This window comes from Asterias amurensis, chromosome 1, assembly GCF_032118995.1.
Source record: "Asterias amurensis chromosome 1, ASM3211899v1".
NCBI classification, from domain to species: Eukaryota; Metazoa; Echinodermata; class Asteroidea; order Forcipulatida; family Asteriidae; genus Asterias; species Asterias amurensis.
Genome location: NC_092648.1, coordinates 2,168,368 through 2,193,480, shown reverse-complemented (window position 1 = coordinate 2,193,480; position 25,113 = coordinate 2,168,368). Strand labels below are relative to the sequence as shown.

Genomic DNA, 25,113 nt, shown 5'->3' with positions numbered 1-25,113 from the left:
AATTGCCTAAAAGTTGGTGTGCACGCATTTTATGAATATCCCTTTGCTATGCACAGTACCCTGGAATGATTTTCTACAAAACCTTGCGCTAATCGGTCAATGTGCCGTCAATACAAATGAAGTGTATCAATTGACATGAGTTTCTTTGTTTTATACAAAGAATAAGTGATCAATACACATAATATCTTGGTTTGTAGCGCCTTAAAAAACACATAGACATGAAAACAAGATACTACACCGACCATATCTCGTTGGGGCTCTGCCCCGTTGCCCTTGTTCAATGTTGGCTCTCATTGTGCAGTCTGGGTTCTATCAACATTTAGTAAGGGAGCAGGGGAACTGGGGAGGATATGTTTAATGGCACCGTGCGCAAGCATTTTGGTAAAAATTGAGAAGACCATAGTGCAATACATCTTAGCAGCTGATAAAGGAGAAAATGAAACAGAGCTAGACACATCGGTTGTACTTAGTACAGATGACTCTTGGAGAGCAAACATACCACACTGGACACTGGACACCGCTTGAGGGAAAAAGGAATAGGGGATTCCAGTGAAAGAGATGGAGAGATAATAATAAAGACATTTGTAAAGTGCCTAATGCAAAAAGCCTTTACGCGTATAAAGAAAACAATAAAATATACAATATGAGAAAGATACAATTACAATAAGCAGATTACAAATTAGCATCTTCAAACAAATGAGTTTTTAACAGAGACTTAAAACAGTGTAAAGAACTAGCCTGGCGAATATGCACAGGAATACTATTCCAAAGTAAACGAGATGAGCTGCAAAGGTACAGTGACAATGTATTTTGGTACCAATTGTTGGCATCATGCCTAGGCTTTCATTCTACAGTGGAATTGCAACGGCTAAAACACAAATATATCTAGAGTTACTGCAGTGAATGAATGCATACCACTTTGTAAATTTCTAAGCATACAGCTGCAGAGGTCTGGTAATGAAGAAGCTGGAGGTAGCAATTCATGCTCATTACCCTCAATGAACCAAATCTGTAAGAATGGACATCTTTTGTTGAGTGATCCCAGCAAGGGGTCGCAGTGAACTCTGCATAAAGTACACCTTGATTGTAAGTAACCAGTCAGTGGTATCCAGTATGGTTGTCCAGTTACCCATCGGACTGTAATTACAGACGATGGTGAATGGCTTCATTTAGACCATGATCCTCATTCTAACAGCATCTTTAAAATTAGTGTCATTCAAGTTCAAAACATCGCGTGAGTTGGGCTGAGAGATAAATGATGACCCCTAAGAACTTGAGCTTTTAAGCATGGCAATGAGCTGAATGGATGGTTCTGATATTTGGCAATCATGTGGAGAGAAAAGGGCTAGGGACGAGATTTGAATTCATACGCAATCTTCCTTGAAATGACCTCCAATATTAACTTTAAAGTAACCTACATTTAAGTGACCTTTAAATTAATATACATCTGATCTCAATCAATCAATATAACATTTATTTCCACATTCACATCACATGAAGGCATCAACCTAAAAGCCGAGGCTTGTGGCGGATGTGGCCGTTACAAGATTACTGAACAAAACAGGATAACAGCACTAAATAGACAAATAAATAAATACTAACTGCTACAATACATAACTACATAAAGGTTTAACCATGGTTAAACAAGGTATATATATAACTCTGAAGCAGAACATGTATGCGAAGTAAACAAAGGGACAGCAATTAAACAAACAATACAAATTAGAAAACATAGACTCCAAAATGAAGTCGAAATCCAAGCCTAACGATTTGTTGCATTTGTGGCTATTAATTTATCAAAAAACAAATCTGTCTGATCCAGTTGAAGTAGACCCCTTGCGTTGGCCGCCATTGCTGAGGTCAAACAATGGAAATGTTCATGCATAAAGGCACCGCGCATTACACAAGCCAACGACAGGTATTCATTGACATCAGAGAGGGCGCTGTTTGGGTCTTGTGGCCACACGAAATCACTTCTCTAAAACATCACTTTAAGAAAGCAAAATATCTACCAATAAAAAATAGGAAAAAATAGGTTGACAAATCGATGCCAAGGGGGCAACTTTGTAACGAGCTACATGTACACACAAATGATTAATGTAGGAGATATCATCTTTCAAATGAAATGTTTGTTGTTTTTGTCAAAAGTTAATAAATAAAAAAAATACCCTCGACTCCAACTTTAAACATGTACTCATATTCCCACATGAAATAGCATAAAGCAGTCACAACAAAAACTGCAAAACTACCTTATAGCCAGAGGGCTATTTCTTCTAACCTAGAAAGTGTCGTAATTCTAAACACGGATTACGCCAAACAAGAAACAGAAAATAGAACTTGGTCAAATCCCCCTCAGAGCTAGATATTTATATTCTACCTTCTACACAACAACACTACATTCAATTCGTGGAGCCAGACATTCTATTCTACCTTCCTCACAACAACACCTCTACACCCAGTCTACATTCAACATTGACAACACATCGCCTTGAGTTTAGAACTTGCATCAAGTTGTCCTTCCCACCCCGAGCGACAAATGTTCAACGATTGTGATGTGAAGATTAAATCCAATGTTGTTAATGAGATTGGGCAGTTCCCTTTCATCCTGTGTAAGAACTGGGGCCAATAACACGGAGTGATAGAGTTGTAGGACACATTTTGTGATGGTAAAGATAGAGTTTGTTTGTGCCGAGTGTACAGTGTTCCACCGTCTAGTTCATCCTTTCTCTTAGGTTACTCCTGTTACGCTAAGATGCTACAGGCAATGGCTTATTACATTACATCATGCGCTTATGGGATCCAGGATATGGAATGCTGCGCAATAACTTAACAATTTCATAGCAGTTTTGGAAATATCAATTAGATTTTCTTAACAGCACATGGGATAACTACACAAAGAAAACTTAGTAAATGAGAAAGCGTAGAATTAGAAAGTTAAGGATGCAATACCGATATCAGATCTCAGAGTAGTCTTTTAAGACACCATATTTCTGATTTCTGTTGTTACAGCAGAATCACTCAACCATTGGTTGTTAACAAAAAAATCCACATTCATTCATACTTTTTATAAATAAAGCAATAGAAAACAATCCAGACCTGCTACATGGAGGCAACAGAGACAATTGTCTCCATACCCCTGGTCGTTGCATTGACACCCCTTGAAACGGGCAAGTAGACATTTTAATTTCCCAAAAGAGCTTGAAAAATGTGCCATTACAATAACAAAGCATCATGCCTGACAATCAAAAGGAGACATTCTAATGCAGTGAAATCAATTAGGAGCTACATATAAATTGGAGTCTGTAGTGTTATCTGAGCTCTAACACTGACAAACGTTTTCTTCAAACACTCCTTGCCATTAAAAGTTACCACAATTGAATTTTCCTTTAAAAAAACACATGCTCAATAATCCATTACAAGAAGAGGTTATTATTGATAAGATGTTCCTTTTCTGAATCCGGAGTTCGTTGAAGAGAGGGTAATAGGCTTAGAGTCAGTAATGCAATACCCAAACGAACCTGACATACAGCACCCAGTTCCTGTAATTCATTATGTTCAGTCGATGTCAACTACTTTTTACTTAACTCTGTATTGCACTGCCTCAGGAAGTCTCATCACGTTTAAAGATTGACTTGTCAATATTCTAGATGTTTCAAGTCATGCATTAATGGATGCAGCTTTAAGAAAGTTTAGTTCTGAGGACAACTTGTTCCTGGTGATCTCAACAGAGAAACCATCACTTTTAAATTTACGCTACTATTTTTTTGGAGGGGGGGGGGCGGATTGTGAGAGACTGTTAATATAATATATCTCGAGCTACTGAAGTGTTCCTTTTGCATGTTGTGGAGTTGATCACCTTCAAGTTTACTGTGCAAATTGCCTTGTGTGACAAGGTCTTAGAACATCAGAGCTTGATGGAGTGTTTGCCATTGCTCCTACTAGGAGCCTCCTAGTTGTCTATTTCTTATGCTTCATCATGCTGTTTATTCACCTCTACATTTCCATGTTAACAAACGTAGTTGGCCAAATTTATGAGTTGGCTAAAAATTCAGTTCAGTTCAGTTTATTATTACAGGCTATATAAATTATTTTAACAGAAGATTAACAAGGGGAATACATTGGTGTATTTCCTTCCAATATGCCAACATTAGCTGCAATTTAGGATGTTAACCCTGTATAAAATGCTACATAAATGGGTCTCACATTTCAAAAAGTAAAAAAACTTTGACTGATAAATAATAAGTGCTTTGAGATCGCCATATTTAAAGTGCTATTAAAAACTAGTTATTCATTGTATTATCTGGCAAACCTAATGGTTTTGAAATGAAATTCTTTTCAAAACCGCTCTCTTATGTATGAGAAAGTGTAATCCTTGAACTCTTTTACCTCAGCCTAGACAGCTGCTCACAGCATTGATCACTTTATAGTGCATCATGGAGCAAGCCCATACTCCAGTTTAGTATTGACAAACAAAACACAAGATTTAATTGCATTGCTCCTTATGAATTCTTGATATCCTAGATGTCTCAAGGCAAACCTCCACCGCCAAAGACAATATCAGATGTAATCTAAGACGTTAACGATGAAGCGTCTTATTCACTGACATTAATATTGATGTTATGTATTTAAGCCTTGGGCTCATTGGGTTGCATAAGTTCTTATCATATCACAGATGAACTTGCTTGACTGCAACAATAATGTTGGGTTACTGAATATTCATGATACTCCTTCAGGATCACTGGATAATGGTGCCTGATTGGTTGATAATATTAGGTTATTCATGAGATCTCTGTTGTTGGGTTACTGAATATTATGATTATACTCCTTCAGGATCAATAAACAGTTTAAAGATATTCATGAGATCTCTCATGCTCCTTATTATTCGCTCATTATTGTGATAATGATTGTTATTGAATGAAACACCACTGTTGGGTGTTTGAACAAACCAAGATGTGGATAACTGAATATTTATGACGCTCCTTTGGGATAACTGGAAATCAGGGTTCCTGATTGATTGATGGTATAAAGATATTCATGAGATTTCTCATGCTCCTCATTCTTTGATCATGATGGTTTTGTTATTAAATACATTTTACCACTGGAGGCTGGTTGCACAAATTAAGATGTAGGTTACTGATAATCGACAAGGCAACCGGAAGGCATTATGCACTGACATCATTTCAAATTAAGATCTCATTTATGAGTTCAGAGACAGCCAAAAGCAACTTCATGCTCAAAAACTTCTAATTTTATGAACAAGTTTAATCAAATCAATTGCATTACTTGTTTTAAAACAAATTTGCAAAAAAAGAATTGACAAATATTTGTCAAATAGTGTGCATTTGATACAGCTTCAAATAATATGAGTAATCTTATAACAAACTTTATAATCCTAAAGTCCCTACATTGGAAACATCCAAAGAGAGAAACTCCTTTTACAACAAAAAAGAACTCCACATTTTTATGATTTTACTGTTTTGCCAAAGACGCAGTTTTGATCATTCCTAGTAGTAGAGAGTAACCAGCATTTGCATCTTGCAATACAGGGAGATTGTGTACAACAACAGAGAGATATAGAACATTCAACATAACAGCGAACAAGTTTCCATAATCAGGGAGTTTCTCAAATTTGTTCACGGAAAGATTGATTAATTTTCAGAGAACTTTCTGTAAAATCAGAGAGTTTTGGCAGCTCTGCTAGTACAGGGTCGAGAGTCACTGTTTTCAAAAATCTGAAACCGAATCAAGAACCTTTTCATAACCCCTGGAAATATAGATTTGATATGCTTTTGGGAACAGTATCCACAGTGTGAGAGATGTAGGTTAAAGAGCCTGTCCCATTTAATTTTGAGAAAAATACAGCAATTTTTTACAGGCAGACTTCAAAAAGTCTGAATTCAGATAAAATTCATCCCTGCTATTAAGACAATTTAGCTAATCTCTATGAATTAATATTGAAGTGCGTGAACCCTGTTGACTCTGAGATTCTGAGGGTAAATTGCAATATGTTTTCTTTTCAAAGTCAAGATGACCATGGGAGATATCTTGATTGGTTTGAGGGTTTCACGATGCAGTGAAACACTCCTTAACTCATCTTCTCAAGATCTCATTAGAGCAATACCTTGACCTTAGTGAAAGTACAACACTTGAGATGCATAGAGAGTCTTTGATGCGTCAAAGTGCAATGGTTGAGTTAAGATACCTTCACGGTCCTTGACGGATGCATATCCCATTATGATCAAAGTACAACGCTTGATTTCAGGTACACATAAAGTAGTCTTGATTCAAGACCCTCCTGTCAAGTATTTCAATATCCTTTGTCAAAAGAGGGCGCTGTCTCACTTGACTAGCTTAAAGTCTAAAACTACAATCACAGGATACAGTTTGTGAATGACTGCAGTTAACAACTACAGCCTAGGTGTGCAAATAGCACTATCATTCAGTGATGGATTTCAAAATACCTTGAACCAAAGCTAACGTGCTTCCTATAAATCTGACATTTTAAATTAAATTTAAAAAGAAAGTATATTTCTAGGTATACAGTGCATTCTTCAACTAGTGTTGCTGAAGAAATGGTAACAAACGGAAGCTTCAATTATTCAAACTAAATAATAACCAAACAAAGAAAGGGAGACCACCAACATTTGGTAGAGCGCCAGTACGTTAATCAAGAGGTCATGGTTCAAGTCCCAGTCTAGTAAATTTTTCTTCAGTCAACCTCAAATAACTTAAAACTTACCCAGTCATTTTCCATTGTGGTTTATATTAAACAATAAATTATAACAGACCAGGTGCACACACACAATCTGTGGGAAAAAAACTTCAATGTTTCATTGTAACGTCAGAGGTTTCATTGTCTATTACAAAGCCTATCACACATTGGTGTTGTGAGCGATTAAATCACATTATCTCATTTAAGTAAAGCTCAGGCCTTAACAATCTTAAGAATGCCTTCAAGATGTCAAATATTTATATGGGAGGAGGACGAAAGGTCAGGTTTGAATACAGCAGCCTTAACAGCAGGAAATTGAGATAATTACTGCAGAGTGTTGTGATGATTCGCAATTAAGGAAGGCAAGAGATTGCATTAGTGATTAAAGATGACTTTAATTAGTGGCCTTTGCAATGACGAGTGATGATGTCAAACATGTGGTATGATGCAGTAGTATTTGGTGGTTCTTTATTCAGACAACAAGAACCCCAATCATCCACGCATAAAAGAGCATCACAAAACGTGTCTCAACTTGAAGGGGGGATAGCACAAATTTGATTCAAGCAGTGTTGGGAATAGGTAGGGAAGTACTTCCAGAAGGAATATCTCTGTATTTTAAAACAGGGAAATGTGTAGTTAGCAGACGTCTTCTGCAGTAAACAATGTAACCTTTAGACAGATCCATCAAGGTTATCAAAGGTCACTGCATACTCTTTCATGTGTCTTTAGGGTGAGAACGCACTTGTTTTTCACTTTAAAATTGATTTAGTGAGACAGTACCTCAGATTCTCAGATGATCCATGGGGGTAGAGAACCTTCAAAGCGGTTAGGGATGAGGCAAGTGTGAGGGTAGACCAATATAGGTCCAGCCAGGGGTGGGATGGGGGTGATTGCTTACATGTTTGTGAGAGGTTTGCTACTGTTGGCTCTTGAGAAACTACAACATCATATTAGTTCAATTTAGAAGTAATTTTCAATATTATGCCCCCCCACTCCCACAATACCATTTTACAGGATGTTGCAATAAGTAGAGCTAGGGACATTTCCAATTCACCATCCTCCCCCAGACTAGAGTAATTTAGTTATCACTAATAAAATATCACCCTGACAATCAGTCTTCGATACATTATTAAATTAATGTCAATCTTACGTTACTACATTAATGTCAATCTTAATGCCAACGTAACAAAATATCTATGACAAAATGTTCTTTTGAGGCTAATTTGATTTGGAGTTAAAAGCATTTACCTCCAATGTCACTCACTCCTTAATGGACATACAACATTCTAAATATGTTTCAAATGAATTTTCACCCAACCTCTCTTGAAAAGACATCAGCTACCCTTGGACCTTAATCTAGGTAGATGTAGTGGCCTTAACTGTCCTTCAACAAGACGCGCTGTGAATATTAAAATTCACAGACAGGTAAATCTCTACAAGTGTTTCAGCATCGACGACGGCGTTAGGAGACGGAAGTCAACCTCTCAGACAGCTCCACTTCCTGACATTTCAATAATTTAACTTAATGAGTACCCTTGGAGCAAGGAGTTAGAATAAGACTTGGAGGCACAGTAGATGAAATCTTGGTTACTGAATATTCATAGGTTACTGAGTATTCATAGGTTACTGAATATTCATGACTCTCCTTTAGGATCATTGGACATCCTGATGCATGATTGGTTGATGGTATTAAGATATTCATGAGATCTCTCATGTTCCTCCTAGGAGGTAGAATTAGACTCGGAGGCACAGTAGATGAAATCTTGGTCATCTTGCGCTAAGTTGTTTGTGGGGGTGGGTTGGGTTGGATGAGTCATCCAGTGCTAGGGGGGGGGGGGGGTTGTGTTTTCCTCTCCCGGCTGCTTCGTCTTAACTTACATCTTGAATCTCATCTTGAATCTCGGCTTGCCGTCCCGAATAATAAGACAGACTTGAGACCCTGGATGTATTGATACTCATGTACTGCTGATAACAGATATTACATTATTCGGCGAGGCATGTAATGTTATCTTCAAGTTGTCTGTCCAGACATGCATGCCATCACTCAGAAATTGTTTGCTGCATTTTTCAATACTTAATGAAGCAAGCTCAAAGTTGTTGCAAAAACATGCCAACACTATAAAATGCGTTTTGATGTAATATGCTGACGAAGGTCTGGTTTGGATCGAAAGCGAATACATTCACTTGTATTTTTGGTTAAATGTTTGTGAAAAACCTCTAGCTAGGCCTTTTGATGCACAATAATCTAGTACGGTTTGTGGTAAACATCCACGGATATAAATTATCTCCCTATGACTTGTGGTGGTTCTGAAAAGAACCGCTGATGTAACAACTCAATGGTTTGATCAGTATGCTCTGATCATCTTCAGGAAAAAACTAGCATTTCTGAAAATAACCAATGATACTACATCTCAATGTTTCGATCAGTATATTCTGATCGTCTTCAGGAATTAACTGGATTCATGCCCATTAACTTCACCTTAAAACAACTCTAAATTTCCCTGTAAATCTTAATTTGGTTTTCGTAAAAAATGGTTGAAAGTTCACAAAAGTGCTGTGAACCCATACTATTTCTGGAATTTCTCTACACTTTGCTGAATTAAAATAATTGAAATACAATTGGGATGAGAACCAATGCATCCGGATTTTAAACTAAACCACACATGGGAAATAAATATAAAAGAATACATTCCAGAAGTCAGACTTAATAATGGAAGAATATGAAGGCGACCTATATACAGAACAAGGCTGTTAGAATAATCATGAACCAATAAAAATATGACCAGACATCAAAGGAAGAACTTACAGTATTTTTTAAATCATTTTTTTTGTTACCCGACAATCCATCCCAAAGTTTCTTAGACCTATCCCCCAACATCTCTGGGGGAAATAAACAATATTAGATTTTCAAACTTAAAGTATTTTTGAAAACAATCGTTTTATTTACCCGACCATCCATCCCAATGTTATATATATTGTGGTCTTGTTTAATTAATTATTTGTTTAATGTTTCCAAGACCTATCCCCTAACATCTCTGAGGGGGAAATAAACAAATAAAAATTTTAAAACACTTCCGACTTCAGAAGAGCCTCTAAGCATGGAATGTTGTTAAGTATGAAATATAAATATCTGGAATGACATTCATGACTCTGTGTGCAGAATATTTGTGTCTCATTTGATGTTGGAATTAAACCAAGCCGAGAGAGAATGTTGTGTAGCATATGGACTCTGGATTAATTCAGTGTTGGGGCTAAGAATTATCAAGTTCCGGATTGCCCAGTTCCGGATTGCCTGAGTCCTGATTGGAATACCAAATCAGCTGTTGACGTCACTGAACTGAATAATTACTGTAGTCTGGATTCTAAATGCGACATGTTCCGCTACTCCAAAGTACAGCAAACACCATAATGGATGGGAAACTCTATTCTAACTGATTGCATGTACAAGATCAATCAAGGAGGGTATACAAGGCTAATAATCCCTCACTGTGTATTCATGCTATGAGTATAAAATTCTTAGTCCTGGTGCGCCATTTTTATTTTTCTCCCATTCAAATCAATGTTACCAAACCGAGGCTTGGAGGAGAAATAGTCTGGTTCCTTTTTGTACAATGAATAATAGCATACATTACTTTTATTGGATACAAGGAACATGACCAAGATGTTGGTGGCAAGATCCACCAAGGCCAAGGATACCTAGCTTAGGTCACACAGAGAAAACTTCTCAGACCTTAAGAGATTTAATGAACTATAAATACACTGGACTGATGATATGAACAGATGATTTTGTACTTGGGTTTCATCACAACAGACTTCCAAGGCAATTGTTTATGTCATTATTGGATTGGTCGGCCAGATTAATCTAAATATTGATGGATTCGGCAAAGTCGCTTGAGGATATAGCTTGCCAGAAATAGATCTTTTCATTATGAATAGGATGTAAACTGTGAATGAAATAACACAGGTTTGGGAAGTGATAAAAAACTTTGTTTGTGATGAACCAGGTAATAAAGTACAATGTTTTGGCTAGGTAATCCTGGCTTCCCAAGGAAGAAACGCCCTCACACAAGTGAAACTTTGAAAGGGCAAACAGGGAGGGTAGTTTTTTTCTTAGTAAATGGCACCTCAATGCCAGAAATTTAAAATTGTTACAAAACATTTCAAGGGGGCACCAAGGCACTGACTAGGGAACATTGCCTCTATGAAGTATCAAACCTACATGTAATGACCTAGGTAAGTTCTTATTTTTATGGTCGTATATCTTTTATACCTCAATAACAATTAAGAATTATAATTTTGGCCTACATTTAAACACTTTTTATTTTTACAGTATAACTGAAACTGGCATGCAAGACAGCATTTGGATTGCAATGCAGCACCTTGTAAACTGTCATTGGGTGTTAAAAGCACAAACATGTAAAATGGGTCTTATAATTCCAAACACAGCTTTGCATACTGGTCGAAATAATATTGAGCGATTTGGAATGCCCTTTGGGTGTGAGAAATGCAGTATAAGAGCTGAGTGTTAACATTATTATTATAATGCAGGCAATGCCTCCATGGGAACACAACTGCATTTATCATGGGTAATCATTTCAAAACTATCAACAGTTTGTCTGATATTAAAAAAACTTTGTTTGTGTTCCTGACTTTGTTTGTGTTCCTTGGCTGGGTATTCCTGACTTCCTAAGGAAGAAAAACCTTTACACAAACTTTGTTTGTGATGAACCATGTAACAAAGTGCAATGATTTGATGGCTGGGTATTCCTGACTTCCTAAGGAAGAAAAACCTTTACACAAACTTTGTTTGTGATGAACCACCGCATAATTAAGTTAATCGCCATATAAAAAAAAAGAGTAAAGTATTTCAACCTACATGAGGTTGCGCATAGCATTACAGATCTTATATAACATGAAATCATCACATGAACAATATCAAACAATTAGGAATACTGACTGGTTCCTTTATGAATAATAACCAAGAATAATGACCAAACAAAAAGGTACTTTTTAAAGGACACCTCTATGCCCCAAGGTAGTGTCATAAGGCAACGGAGGCTATTGCTTGCGTTGCCTCCTTTAAAGGGAAGGTACACGTATGGTAATTGTCAAAAACCAGTCTTCTCACTTGGTGTATCCCATCATAACCATAAAATAACAAGCCTGTGAAAATTTGGGCTCAATTGGGCATCGAAGTTGCGAGGAAATGATGAAAGAAAAAACACCCTTGTTAGACGAATTTGTGTGCTTTCAGTAAGAATAAAAGACTTCTAGCTAGAAGTCTTTTATTATTTTAGTGAGAAATTACCTCTTTCTCAAAAACTAAGTTACTTCAGAGGGAGTCATTTCCACAATGTTTTATACTATCAACAGCTCTCCAATGCTCGTTACCAAGTCAGTTTTGAAACTAATATTTGTTTTTAGTAATTACCAAACGTGTACCTTCCAACTGTTTTATTCCAACTTTCAGATTCAAACTATCAGGTAGGATAAGAATGAGAGCAGAACTTACCAGAATGGTGACAGTTGCTCGTTATCTCTTCTGAGCTGCTTGTAAGATGGAAGATCGATCTGAAGGAATGGATGGATACAGACTGAAGCCAAGAGGGGATGAGAGATCTACTCCTTGGTAACATGTCATGTGGTGTAGTAACACCTGATGGAAAGGGAAACGTTGAAACACAGATTAGAATTAGAAATGTTATTGTCCGTATCATAGAAAAACAGAAACAGAGTTCCTTTTGCTGCATTAAGAAATTGCCAAATTAATTGAGATAAACACATTGATTTCCCAACAAAATTACAAAGATTAAGCAATACAAGTTTTTACAATGGACAAGGAAACTTGAAGTGAGCAAACATACAAATAAATACCCATTTTTACATACAGCTGATGTGTTAAATGAATGAATGGAGATGGGGACAAAGAATTGCCTAATCGCGTAAGGTTTGTACGAGGAAACACAAAGTCCAGATCTATTAAAAGACCAGATCTATCAAAACTGTAAAAACAAAGCAATCAAACAGGTTAAATTCAATTCAGTACTTAGCCAATGGCTACCACTTTCATTTCATTTCGGATTTAACCACTAAGTATAAAGTCAAAGAACTTAAACTTTTTGGTTTAAACAACTATAACAAATGTACTGAAAATATAGCTCCATAGACATCTTACAATATTGGGAAAATAGAAAAGACACAAACGTAATTATTACAACTTTTGTGTAAACATTAAACAATGAAACAAAGAAAATATGAATGACCATAGTTTTTTGTGTTATAATTTTCTACTTGATGCCGACGGTTCCGCCATAGCCCCGGCGAATTGCCAGTAAACCTGAGGATGACTTGAAATAGCTTGTTACTAAACCATTGGTAGCTTTGAAAATTGGGAATAGACTTGAGTATTCATCACTACCTGTGGCTCTGATTAACAAGAAACTTATGGCATTTTGTTAGAATGCATTGACATTTAGATTCTTTCCCTTCCTACCCAATTTATATAATTCAGTTTATCCGATCGCAAACACAAATTTATAACGACCAAGCCAGAGAAACGCTGCCTTATTTTGCAACTTATCCTCATTGTAATCTTCACACTAATATCTACCTACCTGATCTTTACAAGCCATCACAAGCCTGAGTAGCCTCAATCTGGTTCGAACTGCTTCAATCTGGTCTGAACCGGTTTGGCTGAAGAGGAACACATTGAGATGATGTAGTGCCACAAGGTACATGATTGGGGACCATGTTTGTTTGATCACGCCACTGATTAGAGAGCTCATGTAGATGCTGAGAAGATCCGGGTTGGTTTCTTGAGGATAAAGGAAGTTATCTATCGGCAAGATGAGCTGGAAGATTAAATGGAAGACAAACAAGTTATGTTGGATGTTATCTGGGCTGCTTTACCTTTCAAATGTAAAGCCCCTCGCCAAAATCAAGCCCTTCTCAAAAATAGTTAAATGGCATTGAAGGGTTTGGGTACTTTTTGTAACACAAAACACAATGTCCACAGATTTACATTTAAGTTACACATACACACAGGTAGAAGATAGTGGTGGTAGAAAGCTTCTCTTAAGCTTCCCTTGTTTTACTCATTTCTCAAAAACCGCAACATCTCAGCAAGTGATATTGGAAGGGAAGCTTTCTTCCATCATTATCTTCAAACCGCGTAAGTTTAATGTAAATCTGTCGACATTGTCTTCTGCAAAAAATACCCAAACCCTTTAAAAGAGAAGACAACTGAAACATCATCTTTGTTATCAATGTGATGTGATGTTTTAAACATTCTATATGTTGAGAAATACTTACCTTATAAGTCATATTTAGATTTTATTTGAAAGTGCGTATTCTGTTCTTTTTGATGAGCAACAAAACTCTGTTTTAGGTTTTTGCAAAAAGTGCTTTGTTTTGAAGTCACAAAAATATATTTTTTGTAAAACAGTAAAGTTCAGTTCAGTTCAAGATTTATTTCCAATTCCTCAATCAATGTAGCAGAGTGACACACAAAATGCAGGAAATTGGGGGCAACAGCCAAGTAAGCACAGCTTGTGTTAGGGAGTAGCCAAACAAAGAAAATATCTAATACAGATACAATAGAGCTTTTATGGGTTGAATGGATGTCAATAACTGCTCATGAAAGTTTAAAATTAAAAACAAAAAGTTGTTTTATGTAAAGTGTGGTACAATAGGAGACTTTAGAGACGCTGGCAGCAGCAACAGACTGGTCCCTTTTTACTGCTCTGAGAGGCGCACGCATGCTCAGTACTTCGCGCGTAGGTCTGAGCAAGTGTAATACTGTGATAAAGAACTGCCTAAAAGTCTCCCCTTTGATATGATAAGAATTACCTGTGATATTGGTAGGCTCAGAGACCGTAGTACAGCAGCGTGTTCACCCCACAGACCCTTACGTATCCCTAGGTCAAATCTCTGCTGTAGTGGGAGTAGTATGTAATGGGCAAATAGTGCATCTCCAAATGACACAGCTTCATATTGGGTCAGTAACTCCATAAAGCTGCATGGAAACAAAATTTGTCAAGTGTCAACCCATTTGGTTAAAATGCAAGAATATCAAGGAAAGATCAAGAAAACACATTCACGTGTAAAACAAACCAGGGAATTTTGAACTTTGAAAACTCAGTGTAAAAATAATTGTATTTATTCTTTGGTTTTTTTAATGTAAACTTCTTGATAAGGACAACATTTCAGTCCAAGCCAATTTCTGAACAGACCATCCTACAAAAAATATCTAAACAAAGGTGATGCCTTTGCTGCCGCTTCCCAGGTTGTATTTTAAACTTGGGTGTGATCCCTGGCTATACAGCAATTACAGGTTAAATGGCTTCTGACTGGTACTCTTAATAAAGATTTTGATAAAATGGGGAGACCACCAGCATCAGGGCTAATATAAATAGCTGAGTTGGTAAGCACATCCATGGGCAACAAAACTACCCGGTATGTCAGTCATCTTATGGTTATAAATCAGAGTTAGATTGTGAAAAGTCATGAATTCAAATCCCATGTATCGTGTCTGTCCGATTATACATGACAATCATAGCTCTGGCTGTGATGGGCAAATCTCTCATAATGATCTCCCGTCAAGGGAATTCAGCAAAACTCCCACAAGGGGATATAAACACAAAGCTGGCAACAGCCAATCTCCTTCATACAAACATTGGTTTAACGTCTATGATTATGAGTTGCACAAATCAAGAAGTTGTGATTTCGCAACTAGACACGATACTTATTCTAGTCATTGTGAAGTTAGTGGTCAGCTTGGTAGCATTCAAATCAAACAAATCTAACATGAACCTATAAGATGGAGACTAGGACTAAAACTTACAGATCATAGAAGGATGTTACTCCAGGCACAGGAGCATCGAAGTCAAGAAGTTTGAGATACTCTGGCTTTGTGTAGAGTCTCAGCAGTGGGTTAAGATATTGACGCACTGTGTCTTCCAGAAACAGGTCACTCCCTACAAAGGATTAAGATCAGTTAGCAAAAGTAGAGAGGTTTCACGAGCGAACCAATCTAAATGGTAGTGTTGAGTCTTAATAAAGTTGCATCCCCTTAGAGTTATCCCTCTGCTTTTGTTGTCCTTTTTTTAAAGGAACATTACAGAATTGATAAGATAAAAGTCAGGACGGTCACAGATTTACATAAAACTTACACGGTCTAACGATGATAATAGTAGAAATATCCCTGTCTGAAATGTTGTAGTTGATGAGAAATAAATACTCTAATTTTGCATTTTGGAGTGTATCGCTCAGTGAGCGTTTATTTTTTTTTTTGCATCGATGTCATGCAAAACTGTCCAATCGGTTTTTAACTATTTTTTTCGTGACCCAGATGGCCTATCAATCTAAACTTTCATCAGGTTTGTCAGTTTAGGTATATGGTAAACTACATAAAGTGCTTACACCTCCAGCAACGGTTTTGTTAGCAAAAACAATTCTGTAGTGTTCCTTTAAACAATTTACTATATTTTTTATTGTGATATCACCTGACATCACAAGGACAGACGGCCACTTCAAGGTGAGGGCAACATGTCCTGATTTGGGCTGCTGTCAAACCAAATCAACTGCCACCAGGGGCAAGTTGCCAACTACTCCTAAGGCTGAAGGGGACACCCTTTAAAGTTTGTAAGGATATAGGCATTGGTACCATTTCAAACACAGACCTACATACCTGTTGTTTTAACAATGAGCAATTGAAGACGCCTTTCAATTGTGATAAACTCCTATAAGAACTATATATTGTTATTAGTTATTGCAACAATTTGTTAATGGCCTGACGTTTCGACCCTAGCAGAGTCTCTCTCGAGAAAGACTCACGAGAAAGACCCTGCTAGGGTCGAAACGTCAGGCCATTAACTATTTTTTTGCATTTATACCATAGTTCCTTTTGGTTGGTAAGCAGTTTGCAACAGCTCATTATATTGTCATATATACCTATGAGGAAGACACAGAAGATGCGAGCAATCTTGGCTGTCTGAGGTACCATCTTTAGACATTTAGGTCTCCATGTTTCCACCATGAAGATCCATCTAAGAGTATCCACTAAAGCACTCAGGATATGTGAAGGAAGAGCCTTGACTGATTTTCCATGAAGCTCACTATTCAAAATATAAACAAACACAAGAAATTTAAGGTTTTTTTCAGCTATGGAACAAACCATTATACTTATAGCTCTGTGGTTAGGGTAACAAACAGAAAGTTATTACAGGCCTTTAATTTTGTTCATGAAGGGGCACAGACATTTTCCTCTGGTAAGGGGCACTCCTTTGAGAAAATTTGTAACCTGTATTTTAACTTTGCAAAGGGCACCACAGCAAAAGCACAGGGCACCAGGGCAGTTGCTGTGGGTGCTGTTGGTTATTTGAAGGCCTGTATGAAATTATTGCAAGTCCCGCTGCTAATTACAGGAATAGCGCAAGCCTCTCATCAGCGACCAGGTTGGTGGTCTAGTGGTAAGCTATCTTTTCTAGAATGGTTGGTGTCGTAGGTTCAGAACCCATAAGAGTAGTAAGCCTGTAGATTTGTTTCTGCAAAATTCTGAAAAGGCTATCAAGGTTAAGGTCAACAAGATAAAAAATAACAAACTAAAAAAATAATAATACTGTCTGAATTCTTTTACAATTCCTTATCATTTATCATCTGATATGGAGTGGTTTTGAAAATTTTCAACAGTTAACAGTTTCAGTTTATGGAAAGTTAACAATAAAATATTCAGATAACCATGTTGATAAGTGTCCTCAAACAATACAGGAACTAATTTACAGCTTCAACTATGAAGCCAAATGCAATTTTGGTACTTCAACACTTCTCTAAAAGATATCGAGAGATCAGAGGTTCTTCCCATGAAATATATATTCACACCTAGGTGAAGGGAAGCAAGCTATGTTTTTAAACTAACCCGATGGTCAAAACTGATTTACTTACGCTTTCTGTGCTTCTGTATGCAAATGAAGGAGTGGTAGAAACATCCAATCAACAGGTAGCAGGGGACCAGTGAATGCAGGCTGAATGTATGTATCAATCTCATGGGGCTGATGTATACATTTGGATCTGAGTACCATTGATAAGTAAAAACATATTAAAACAATGAAATACTAAAGAAATTGGTTAATGGCACATGAAGAAGTTTTAGCAAAATTACAGAAAAATTTGGGTGACCTTTTAACATTTTAATTGCTCAATGTAAGACAAGGTACATGTATTCATTCACAGATATAAGCAAAAAAGAATAGAAAGAATACACAACATAGATAGAAAGCAAGTTATTCAGTCACAGTACAGTTATGCGCAAATTGAAGAAAACAGGTAATTCAATCAGAGATTACATATATAAGTAAAATAGATAGAAAACAAGTTATCAATTCAGAGCTATGCACACACTTTGGGAAAAGTTATTCAATCACAAATATATATTGAAAGTTATATACATTGAAAGAAAACAAGTTATTCGTTCAGAGATATAAGTAAAATAGAATAGATAGAAAACAAGTTATCAATTCACAGTTTTGCACAGTTTTTGAAAACAAGTTATTCATTCACATTTTTATAAGAAAAAAAGATAGAAAACAAGTTATTGATTCACATATATATGTAAGCAAAATAGATAGAAAACAAGTTATCAATTCAACAGCTACATGTATGCACACATTGTTAGGAATCAAGTTATTCAATCACAGATACATTGAAAGAAAACAAGCTATATCCAATCACAGTTATACACATATTGAAGAAAAACGCGTTAATCATTCGCACACAGTTGTATATTTCATTGTTAGAAACCAAGTTATTCAATCATGGATATAAATTGGAAGAAAACAAGCTGTTCATTCACAGTTACATACCATTGAAAAAGAAAAAAAAGCTATTCATTCACTTAAACACACCTCGATAGAAAACAAATTATTCATTCACAGATATGAGCAAAAAATAGAAAGAAGTTATTCATTCACAGATATGAGCAAAATAGATAGAAACAAGTTATTCAATCACAGATATAATCAAAATAGATAGAAAACAAGTAATATATTCACAGATAAGCAAAATAGAATAGATAGAAAACATGTTATTCATTCACAGATATGAGAAAAATAGATAGAAAACAAGTTATTCATTCATAGATATGAGCAAAAAAGATAGAAAACAAGTTATTCATTCACAGATATGAGCAATATAGATAAAAAACAAGTTATTCATTCACAGATATGAGCAATATAGATAGAAAACAAGTTATTCATTCACAGATATGAGCAATATAGATAGAAAACAAGTTATTCATTCACAGATATGAGCAATATAGATAGAAAACAAGTTATTCTTTCACGGATATAAGGAAAATAGATATGAAAATTGTTATTAATTCACAGATATGAGCAAAATAGATAGAAACAAGTTATTCAATCACAGATATAATCAGAATAGATAGAAAACAAGTAATATATTCACAGATAAGCAAAATAGAATAGATAGAAAACAAGTTACTCATTCACAGATATGAGCAAAATAGATAGAAAGCAAGTTCTCAGTTTACAGTTATGCATAAGTCATTCATTCACAGATATGAGCAAAATAGAAAGAAACAAGTTATAAGTCCACAGTCATGCACACATTGTTGAAAAACAAGTTATTAAATCACAGATATAATCAGAATAGATAGAAAACAAGTAATATTTTCACAGATAAGCCAAATAGAATAGATAGAAAACATGTTATTCATTCAGAGATTTGAGCAAAATAGAAAGAAAAAAAGTTAAATACAGTCACAGTAAAGCACAACTTGATGGAAAACAAGTTATGCAATTATGGATATTTGAAAGCAAACAAGTTGTTCTTGCACAGTTATATACGAATTGAAAGAAAACAATTTGCTCATTTACAGTTATGCACACATTGATATTCAATCACAGATATACTTATAAAGAAAACAAGTTATTCAGTCAAAATTAAACAGGCATTGATAGAAAACACAAAATTTATTCATGACTATACATATATATTAATAGAAAACAAGTATAATAAAACACAGTTTTCGAAAGGATAATTGAAAAGGAGGTTTAACAGCAATATTAAAATATGTATTGTCACTAAGTTTCTACAAATTTATCTGACTCCTAGTAATTCACTTTGCATCCACAACATCTGACATTTACTCATCTTTTCACTCAACTCGATGTAGTTGCCTATTGAGGATGATTACAGTTTATTGAATTGAATTTAACTTTTTGGTGGGCGGGTTGCATAGTGGTATCTTTCTTCACCTTCCACCTACAGGACCCCAGTTTGACTCAAACCAGGAACACTATGTGGATCGGGTTTTCAATCCCTACCTGACTGCTTGGGTTTTCCCCTGAAATAATTCTCTGCGGTTTTCCTCCCACATCTAAAGCTGAAACTTCCTTCCCTGTCTTCTGTCCAGTGTGATTAAGTTTGCTTTTCTGAGAGTCCTTGGCTTCACAACCAGAACAAATTAAAGGAAACTTACTTTGATTTGAGGATTGCATCCTGCCCAGACCCAAAGAACACCATGTACAGGTTCCGTATGCTTGGCAGATGCTTATAAGCATTCTCAAGAAGCTCCCCACGGGTTGGTCCAGCCTGAAGAAGGCTTGGGATTTGGGAATCTTTGGATGAGGTCATCTGAAGACGCTCAGCTAGATCAACAGCGATAGGATCTCCAATCCTTCCCTCGCTGGAATGAAGATTGTAAAAATAATAATAATGATAATTGTAACATTCATAGAGCGCTTAATACGGAAGTTTATAAGCGCTATAACCAGATTGACAAACAGATGGGTTTTTAGTAGAGATTAAAAAGGGTCCAATGAAGGAACTGCTTGAATGTGGGTGGGTAGCTTGTTCTAAAGTGTTGGAGCTATGACTAAAAAGGTGCAATCACCATAGCGTGTCATACTGCGGGGTCCTGGGGAAAGCTAGAAATGAGCGATTGAAGAACAGCGAAGGCTCGGGTAGCTGATGAAAGTGAAGAAGAACGAAGGGCTATGAGGTCTTTGAGATATACAGGGACCAAATTATGAACAGTTGAAAAGGATTAAGATAATAGTTTTTTTAAAAAATGAGTGGTAAAGGTTTGGTCATAGATTGGTAAAATCTCAAAAAAAAATATGAGCATAAAAATGTACATGGTGAGAAGCAATGCAGCTGTTGATAACCTATTTTGAGAAAGGATCCCCTGTGAAGTAGTATTGTTTGGAAAATTTTTCATCCAAGAACATTTGAATCTGAGAAATAATTCACGCGTGAATCGTTACTCAGATTTCTGAAGGTTGGTGTCCGTTCTTGAATGCTGCAACGAGAGATGCAGTTGGTTTCTGCTGTCACCTCTCTAAGGGCAGATGGATTGAAAATACCATTGCAGTTGTTTGCTGTTTTCTCAGTAAGTAGACACCATAATCAGCTGAAACTTTCACAAGTGACTTTTATTGTAACTTTCTTTGTACTTTTGTCTAGAAAACCGAATTACATTGTCAAAAAACAATCTATGACTATACTTTTTAAATTTGCTGTAGAAGTGAAAATGTAGTGGGACTTTGGTAACTGCAACCAGTAACAAACATGTTTGGTCACTTGGTTAGCAATTTAAAAAGTTTTAAGTGTCGTAAACTATCTTGTAAAAACACTAGTTACTCACGCAATGAAGTCTGTGTTGAACAAGATGCTTGACATAAGCTCCTGGACATAATATTCATCCCCTGGTAGTAAACGAGCAAACACTGTTAGTGCAGCGCTGTGGTATACATTGCTGAACTGATGACAGCTTTCTGCTTGTTGAGCCTGAAGATAAAAACAATCAGGAATGGTCAAGATTACAGGAAAAGCCCAGGCCAGGAATTATACGGAGGCCAGGGCCACTGTTGACCCTGGTTTTGGCCTTGATACCCTTGTCACTGGAACAGAGCTACCAGGGAGATTTTGTACAACAATTACAAAGGTATTTACAATTATATTCAACATAAGAGAAAAGGTTTCCATTATCAGGGAGATTGTTAAATTTGTTCATCAGTGTGTGTGGAAAAATTGGTTGATTTTCAGGGAACTTTCAGCAGAATCGGGGAGAGTTGGTAGCTTTGCTGGAAAAGTGCTGTTCTTGGTTTATTAAGACGTGGTACAAGTTTGGTTTAATGCCTTGCTTAGGGTTTTAAGTGTTTAACAGACTGGGTTTTCCTCCAACATCTACACAGGCATCTTCAGGCCTACGGGTCACAGCTTTGAGAGTCAGTTAGGTTAATAAAGATACAATAACTAATGAAAAGAAGCTTATGTCTGTCTGTTGGTCAGACTGTCAGACTGTCTTACCACACTATGGTAGAGTCTCAAGAGATAATACAGAGCCTGATGTTCAAATCTTGCAAAGTTGAAGCAAAGTCTTGATGAGGGCTTGATAGAATTCTTGCAGATTGCTTTTAGATAAGTTGTGACATACGTGTTCTCCACGATGGGACAAAACTGCAACAGAGAAAAATTATAAAACGGAAAGGGTTGAATGAAAAACACAAATAGTACATGTTTTACAGAGAAATCAAGATTCAAGCCAAGATTTGCCCTTACTAGGTTTCGCTCATGAAGATGAATAAGGAATTATCTTTGCACAGCGGTATTTATGTATTTTGTATTGTATGTATCCAGGGTCCCAGGAGGAACAGTTCATTGAAAACTACTGGGGCTACCCTGGTGAAACAAAACCAAATCAAATAAATAAATAGATAAATAAACACAATCTTGCATACTAGAAATAAAAATAATAATAATAAATAGCGCCAAATCCATTGTAAAAATGCTCCCAGGAAGTTAACAGGAACAATAAGAAAAACTATAACACGAAAAGTAAAATCATGAAAAGTTAAACAATAAGAGCCACAAATGTGATCAATAAAACAATGAAGGTAAAAGTATACAAAATATATATCAGCAATCAATCACAACAGTAAAAACCATGTCAAATATAAAGCTCCTGAAATAGTTACCCTTAGATCCACAACAGAAAAATATTTAAAATGAAACCAGTACAAAATGATGATACAATGCACAAAATAGAAAGCGTAAAACCAAAATATTGATTAGGGATTGAGGCTCTATTGGCGCCATGGTTTAAAATGTCTTGAAATATGAATCTTGTTTGTAAATCAACATATCACCTAATTCTACTTAGCGTGTTGTTAAAATCGATCCCAGAGTAGTGAGACAAAGTTCCTACCTTAACAGCTACACCTTTATGAATCTTAAGAAGGATATGCACCAATCTCAGCAGACCAATCGCTAACCCACACGTTGATTCAATCCGCACTGATGGATAATTACTATCTGCATCAGACGGATCACAACCAAAGTCGGGTAACGATGATGGATATATCGATTTCTTATTGTCTTCATATCTCAGCGATGACTGAAACCTACAAATGAGGTGAAAAGGCAAGTTGCAAAAGTTGAAGCACAATGATACCAAAGACTGTCAGAAAACTTAATGGAGTGGTAAAGACTGTGCAAGGGTGTGGTCAATGGCCAGTGATCAACCAACCTCGTTCCCAGGGGTGATCGATCTCACCGCGCCATTTTTTCCCAGCATGCCTTGCTTGATCATAACCCCTGGAAGTGTAACTCCAAAATATCCAAATATAAGGGATATTACAATTAGTCCTGTGGTTGATCCGTTCTGTGTTGGGCGTTAGTCGCACAAACGCTGGATGCGCTGTGTGTAATAAAAGTCATAAACTTGCCTTGGCATTCAGTGTTGCGTGACAAAAAAAAGTGAATACGTACATCTTTATTTGCACGCGTTTTGGCGTACAGAGCTTTTTGAAAACGCATGGCGGTTCAAATTTTGCGTGTATATGATAGCCAATCAAAGACCTGGATCGGAGTTTCCCTCCCAGGGGTTAGAGACGTACGCAGAGCTAGCGTGATACGGCGCGCTGCCCATGGTAGCATGGTTGGTGATCAACCAATGGAAAGCTCAACTGAAACAGTCATTGGTTACCACCACGAAAAAACACCCAAGTCCCGCTACATTGGAGCAAGTGATCCTAGCCATATTGATCTTTAACTGTGTGCAATTCTGTTTCTTCATATACTTTGGTTTAACAGAGTGTATGGCCATATAACATATTGTTGGGAAATTATAATGTATCCATGGAATATATACAAGTAAAATATATTCAACCAATCAACAAAGAAAACCAGAGAATAGGACTTAACTTTTTAGGCGTAACAAATTTAAATTGTTTTTTCAACAAATTGATGTGGGTCATTTTATTTTCAAGAACTCTGTATGAACAGAATTTTTAAAGATTTGATTTCTCTGATTCAAGCAAGACTTGCAGAGTCTATGGTGAAATTGGTCTGTATTAACAATAATATGACAAACATTTATTTTGTGAAAGGTAAAAATATTAGGAGACTGGGGAGTCTTACTTGAGGTTCACCATGACTGAGTAAAACGTTGCTGATGTCATGAAGGGAACCAGTGAAGTATCAACCAGCTTCTCTATAGTCTGCAAACAATCCACTGGCCGGTAACAAGCCTATAAGGAATAAACGAGTCAAGGAAAGGTTACTTTGGAGAATGAAAAATTACATTTAAGTAAGAAGGACATATTAATAATCAAGCTGGGTGGTCGATCGACAAAAACATGTATAATTGACCATGATTGCTCAATAGATTAATCTTACATGTAATAGATTTGTGTGGAGATAAAGTAAAATTAATTTAGATTTTATCCATACATACTGATTCGTGTTAGCACTGTAAACTGGGTACTTTCCCGAGCTCAGTGAACAAAATTACATGCATTTTACTTGGGTGGGATCCGAATAATATGCCTGTGTTTTTCTTCACAGAGCTCAGGAAAGTATACAGTGTATATAGGTAAAACCAAAATTTTTATGCTTGTACTTTTTAACAATAGACCGATCCAGTAGGCTCTGCCCACGACACACGTGTGAGCAAGAACACGTGGGGCTCTCTAATGCCTTTCTGCACAACTCTGCCGTGCGCACCAAGCATACGCGCACGCATGCCGGACCTTATTTGTCGGACCTTCGTTGCGTTGTGATTGGTCAATACGCAATGGGGCGGAGCTTAATGGATCGGTCTATTGAAGATAAGACTGAATTTATTTTAATAGCAGTCTCAAGGCTGACAGCTTACCTGTTGAGTGTATTTATCATAGAATGACGCCAAGAGGTTCATGAGGCAAGACACCATGTCCATCACCTCAGGATTTAAAGTCCGAGTTATGCTCGTCAATTCAACCAACCATCTGAAGACACAAAGCTCAACTGGTGACTGAAGACCACTCACATGACTCCAACTGATGCAAGGAGGTACAGGCTGGGCATCAGAAGATGCAGTCTCTGTCTTATCGTTACTAGGG

At 36.6% G+C, this 25,113-nt stretch overlaps 1 protein-coding gene across 2 annotated transcripts in view; it reads right to left on the bottom strand.

Moving 5' to 3' along the window:
• LOC139942158 (RNA polymerase II-associated protein 1-like) overlaps nt 1-25,113 on the bottom strand; it is a 130,078-nt gene that overhangs the window by 72,250 nt on the left and 32,715 nt on the right. For both annotated transcript variants that reach the window (XM_071938905.1, XM_071938896.1), the window contains exons 17-28: nt 24,888-25,107; nt 24,152-24,261; nt 22,938-23,133; nt 22,040-22,189; nt 21,375-21,517; nt 20,208-20,414; nt 17,654-17,779; nt 16,664-16,827; nt 15,555-15,687; nt 14,561-14,726; nt 13,327-13,563; nt 12,225-12,368 (exon numbers count right to left, since the gene is read on the bottom strand). In XM_071938905.1, the coding sequence (XP_071795006.1) occupies nt 12,246-12,368; nt 13,327-13,563; nt 14,561-14,726; nt 15,555-15,687; nt 16,664-16,827; nt 17,654-17,779; nt 20,208-20,414; nt 21,375-21,517; nt 22,040-22,189; nt 22,938-23,133; nt 24,152-24,261; nt 24,888-25,107 (1,975 nt within the window). In that variant the 3' untranslated portion in view covers nt 12,225-12,245. The remainder of the gene's footprint in view (nt 1-12,224; nt 12,369-13,326; nt 13,564-14,560; nt 14,727-15,554; nt 15,688-16,663; nt 16,828-17,653; nt 17,780-20,207; nt 20,415-21,374; nt 21,518-22,039; nt 22,190-22,937; nt 23,134-24,151; nt 24,262-24,887; nt 25,108-25,113) is intronic.